At 47.5% G+C, this 5,627-nt stretch overlaps 1 protein-coding gene across 1 annotated transcript in view; it reads right to left on the bottom strand.

The window, feature by feature from the left end:
* Window positions 1-1,989: 1,989 nt before the first annotated feature.
* WNT4 (Wnt family member 4) overlaps window positions 1,990-5,627 on the bottom strand; it is a 27,403-nt gene continuing 23,765 nt past the window's right edge. Inside the window, exons 3-5 of the mRNA XM_070955978.1 lie at window positions 4,246-4,377; window positions 2,543-2,685; window positions 1,990-2,460 (exon numbers count right to left, since the gene is read on the bottom strand). Coding sequence (XP_070812079.1) covers window positions 1,990-2,460; window positions 2,543-2,685; window positions 4,246-4,377 — 746 coding nt within the window. The remainder of the gene's footprint in view (window positions 2,461-2,542; window positions 2,686-4,245; window positions 4,378-5,627) is intronic.

Here is a 5,627-nt window from a genome sequence, read left to right as displayed (position 1 = left end):
CGGTGACAGCTAAAAGCCCATTTTGCAAAAAAATAAAAATAAAAATAAAAACCCAGAGCAATCCGAAACTGTGGCTTTTTCCACAACAGCCCGTGAGCAATTAGAGCTCAGGATTGCGTAGTGGCTAGTTTTGGCTGTGATACTTGTCGCTGAAACGTTTAAAAGGGCAGCCTCTGCCTCCCCCCAGCCCGAAATTTCTTTCTCCATTGAGTGTTGGCAATAGCAGAGAGACCCAATGAGAGGCAGAGCCATGGGGCAAAAGATAGTTAGGGGTACCCCCCCCCCTTCCAGGCACGCAGCTCAGCCTCCACGGTCTCCGAGAACTTGCTGCCGTCTTGTTGAGCGGCCAAAAAAAAAGGCTCCAGCTGGACCTCATCTTCAGCATCTTCCTGTGGAACCCCCCCCCCATCACTCCCACGTCCCATGAAGAAACCAGCAGCCTTAGATGCTGCCCCCCTCCCTCCCTCCCTGCCCCCTAACCTCTCCCCTCCCGTGGGGCCCTCCGAGGAGGAGAAACCCACCATAATAAAAAGCCAACGATGATGAACGTCGGTGGTCTCCTCAAACGTGAAGAAGGGATGTATCTCTCGTCTAACGAAAGAGAAGGATTAAAGAGGGGGGTGGGCTTGACGTGATAAGCAGCGTCCCAATATTGGAGGGGCTGCCCCGAAGAAGAGAGGGGCGACCTGTTCTCCAAAGCACCAGACAACGAGCAACGGATGGGAACTAATGGAAGAGAGAAGCAACCTGGAAATGAAGAGAAATTTCCTGACGGGGAGAACAATTCACCAGTGGAACAGCTTGCCACCAGAAGTTGTGGGAGCTCCATTATTGGAGGTTTTGAAGAAGAGACGAGACAACCATTTGTGGTTAGGATAGGAATAGAATAGAATAGAATAGAATAGAATAGAATAGAATAGAATAGAATAGAATAGGAGAGAATAGAATAGGAGAGAATAGAATAGGAGAGAATGGAATGGAATAGAATAAGAGAAGGAATGGAATGGGAGAATAGAATAGAATAAAATAGAATAGAGAATAGAATAGAATAGAATAGAATAGAATAGAATAGAATAGAATAGAATAGGAGAGAATAGAATAGGAGAGAATAGAATAGGAGAGAATGGAATGGAATAGAATAAGAGAAGGAATGGAATGGGAGAACAGAATAGAATAAAATAGAATAGAGAATAAAAATGGACTAGAATAGAATAGAAATAGAAATAGAACAGAAAAGAAAAGAGAAAGAAGGAAAAATGAAATAGAATAGAATAAAATAACAGTTGGAAGGGACTTTGGAGGTCTTCTAGTCCAACCCCCTGCTCAGGCAGGAAACCCTATAAAGATAGTCCTTGACTTACAACCACTCCTTCAGTGACCGTTACAACGGCATTGCAAAAAGTGACGCGGGACTGTTGTTTCACACTTACGACCTTTGCAGCATTCCCTGCGGCGACGTGACTAAAATTCAGCCTCTTGGTCACCGACTCGTATTTTGGACGGTTGCGGCGTTCCCCGGAGTGGGGTGGGGGCGAAGTGTGGTGTCAGGCTATTCCCCCCTTTTGGCGGTCTTCAGACGAGCCACGTCAAGTGAAGGATCCGGCTTCCCCTTAACCCCACTGCCGTGATTCGTTTAATGACGGTAGCAGAGAAGCTCATAAAACGGGGCCTAACGAAAGGTCTCCCTCAAGGACAGAAATCCGGGGTGTGTGTGTGAGGGGGGGGGGCCCTCCGTCGTGGTTTTAGTCAAAAGACGAGCCTGCGTACGGTAACGATTCCCCTCTCCTACCCACCGCCCGCTCTCCAAATTACAATCGCGATCGGAAACTTTTAAATATTTTTCTTTTTTTTGTTTAAAAAAAAAAAAAAGAAAAGAAAGATAAATCAGTTTGTGAATCAGTTCGGGGGGGGATCCCGAGAAAACTTATTTCCCACGAGGTCCTTCGCCCTGGCTGGCCTCCACCCCCCTTCCCCCCCCCCCCGGGCAAGTCACCGACACGTGTGCACTTCCACCACTCGGTGGCACTGTTTACACTTCACAAAACAGCACCAGTGGAATTTGCAACTGCACCTCTCCACCACGTCCACTTCCTCTGTGTGGAAGCCCCGGCCGCAACACATCAGCTCGCAGCCGTCGATGGCCTTGGACGTCTTGTTGCAAGACCTCCCGTGGGTACCCAGCACGCCGTTCCGGAGATCGTGGTCGCAAAAATCAGGGCTGGGCTCCAGGTACACCAAGTCCTCGTCCGTGTGCGGCTTGAACTGGGAGTTCTTAGGGACTAGCACCTTGGTGGAGGAGCCGACCTTGCGCTGTTCCACCTCGGTGGCCCCGTCGAACTTCTCCTTCAGCACGTTGCCCACTTTCCGGAAAGGGGGCATGGCTTTCCAGCACGTCTTGACCTCGCACGAGCCCGACACGCCGTGGCACTTGCATTCCACCCTCATGTGGTTCAGGATGGCCTGGGAAAAAAAGCCAATACACAAAATCTATCTTTTAAGAAGTCATTGCCGGAGGGATAACCAAGCCCATGGTGCTGCATACCTTCCGCCCGGCTTCGTTATTATGGAGGTTCATGAGGGCTCGGTTGGAAGAGGCCCCTTTGCTCCTCTCTCGGACGTCCACGAAGGACTGGGAGAAAGCCACGCCGTAAGCGATGTTGTCGGAGCAGCCTGACCACTGGAAGCCTGGAAGGAGAGCGAAAGAGAAAGGGGGGGGGGGGGAAAAAAAAAAGGAATATTCCTATCGGTAGAAGAGAATATTTGCAGCTCAGGGTTGAAATTGAGGGGTCCTTGGTTCTCTCGGAGTTTGGGTTTTTTTTTTTTCCTGCAGACGTTCCATGACCCAACTAGGGAACATCATCAGTGCTAGAAGGGAGTGGGGTTTGCAGAGAGAAAGGAGGAGGAGGAGGGAGAGAGGAGGAGGAGGGAGAGAGAGAGGAAGAGGAGGAGGAGAAGAAGAAGGAGGAGGACTGGGGGTCCTTGGTGCTCTTATGAGCTTGGTTGTTTTCTTTAAGACATCTCATGACCCAAATAGGAAACATCATCAGTGCTAGAAGGGAGTTTGAGTTTACAGAGAGAGAGAGGGGGGGAGGGAGGGAGAGAGAGAGAGGAGGAGAAGGAAAGGGGAAGGAGGAGGAGGACTGGGGGTCCTTGGTGCTCTTATGAGCTTGGTTGTTTTCTTTAAGACATCTCATGACCCAAATAGGAAACATCATCAGTGCTAGAAGGGAGTTTGAGTTGAGAGAGAGAGAGAGAGAGAGAGAGAGAGGGGGGGGGGGAGGAAAGGGGAAGGAGGAGGGCTTGTGGGGTCCTTGGTGCTGTCTGAGCTTAGTGGTTTTCTTTCTTTTAATTTTTTCCCTTTCCCCCTTTTTAAAACGCAAATTTTAATTCGTTCTTTTAACTTATTGGGGTGTTTTTAAATCTGTCTTCGGCCAAATTGTTTTAATTCGGTTTTATTCAGTTTTAAATTTTGTATTTGTGTTTTTTTATCCTGTGGCTGTTCACCGCCCTGAGTCCTTCGGGAGTAGGGCGGTATACAAATCAAACTAAACTAAACTAAACTAAACTAAACTAAACTAAACTAAACTAAACTAAACTAAACTAAACTAAACTAAACTAAACTAAACTAAACTAAACTAAACTAAACTAAACTAAGACATCTCATGACCCAACTAGGGAACATAATCAGTGCTAGAAGGGAGTAGAGTTTGCAGAGAGAGAGAGAGGAGGAGGAGGAGGAGGAGGAAAGGGGAAGGAGGAGGAGGAGGACTGGGGGTCCTTGGTATTCTATGAGCTTAGTTGTTTTCTTTAAGACATCTCATGACCCAAATAGGGAACATCATCAGTGATAGAAGGAAGGGGGTTTGAGGAGTAGAGGAGGAGGAGAAGGGAAAAGGAAGACAGAAGGGGAAGAGATGAAGAAGGAAAGAGGAGGAAGAGGGGGGTTTGTGGGGTCCTCGGTGCTCTCTTGAGTTTTGTGGGGTTTTTTTGTAGACATTTCCTAACCCAAGTAGGGAACATCATCAGTGCTAGAAGGAAGGGGGTTTGAGGAGGAAGGAAAAGAAAGAAGGGGAAGGGGTGAAGGAGGAGGTTTGCGGGGTCCTTGGCTCTCTCTGAGCTTGGAGGTTTCCTTCCAGACGTTTCATGACCCAACTAGGGAACCTCATCAGTGCTGGAAGAGAGGGAGGGTTTGGAAAGGGGAAGAGGAAGAGGAAGAGAAGGAGGAGGAGAAGTGGAGATGCTTACCTTGAGGGCTGACCCCCTGGACCGTGTGATCGCAACCGCATTTCTCCAGCTCTCCGCTGCTGCACGCCCTGGTCACGGCGAAGGCGACGCCAGCGGAGGAGATGGCATAGACGAAGGCAGCTTCTCGTGTCCCTGGCAGAGCCCCCCAACCCCAAAAAAAGAAAGAGACCCCCATGATATACATTGTGCTCGTACCTTCTGCTAGATCAGAAAACTGGTTTTTCTTAGCCCACTCTAGAATAGAAGAGGTGGAAGGGACCTGGGAGGTCATCTAGTCCAACCCCCCGCTCTGCTTAGGCAGGAAACCCCACACCCCTTCAGACAAAGGGTTATCTATCTTCTTATCTGGGTCCCCATTTGAACCACTGCCGAGAAACTTCAGGCAAAAAAATGAAAACTTCTCAAAAACTAAATACGATGGTCAAGTTACCAGTCCTCATGAGGGAAAAAAACAAACAAACCCCAAAGTATCTATATCATTGGAAGTCCTTTACTCACTTCTTGCAAGAGATGGAGAGGGAAAAGGGCGGGGGGTGGGGGAGAAAGAAAGACAAATTTTTGACATGGATTTGATGATTCTTAAAAATTTTTAAAAAGGCGGGAAATAAAAGAATATTTATTTCCCCTTTGGGAGAGAAAAACGGATAATTTTATTTACAGCCTCAAACTTAAGAATTGAAAGTCAGAGCTCTTTATATCTTCAGAAGCAGTCGGAAATCGGTTTTTTTTTTTGGCACAGTCCTCAAGTTACGACCACAATGGAGCCCCACATTTCTGCCGCTAAGCGAGACACTTGTTCAGTGAGCTTTGTCCCATTCTACAACCTTTTTTATTTATTTTTTGGGGGCCACAACGGTTAAGCGAATCGATGCAGCGGTTCAGTTAGTAACCCGGTCGTTAAGTGAATCTGACTTCCCCCGTTGACTTTGCTTGTCAGGAGGTCGCAAAAGGGGGAATCCCGCGACCCCCCACCCCCCGGATTCTGACACCGTCATAAATACGAGTCGGTTGCCAAGCCTCTGAATTTTGATCACGCGGGGAATGCTGCAGCGGTCGTAAGTGTGAGAATCCATCGTAAGTCACTATTTCCATTTCCGTTGTAACTTTGAGTGGTCACAAAGCAAACTGCTGTAAGCCAAGGACGGCCTGTGTATCTGTATGTATATATCTGTGGGTGTGTATGGAAGAAAGGAAGGAAGAAAGAGAAAGAGAAAGAGAAAGAGAAAGAGAAAGAGAAAGAAAAAGAAAGCTGCCCTGAGTCTCCGAGAAAGGTGGCATATAAATTGAACTAATTAAATTAAATTAAATTAAAAGAGAAAAAGAGAGAGAAGAAAGAGAAAGAAAAAGAAGAAAAGAAAGACATGTTTCTTTTTCTTTCTCCC

This window comes from Pituophis catenifer, unplaced genomic scaffold (genome assembly GCF_029215685.1).
Source record: "Pituophis catenifer annectens isolate HBS135680 unplaced genomic scaffold, rPitCat1.0.hap2 SCAF_18, whole genome shotgun sequence".
Classification (NCBI taxonomy): Eukaryota; Metazoa; Chordata; class Lepidosauria; order Squamata; family Colubridae; genus Pituophis; species Pituophis catenifer.
The sequence above is the reverse complement of the archived record's forward strand: the minus strand, read 5'-3'. Positions and strand labels throughout refer to the sequence as shown.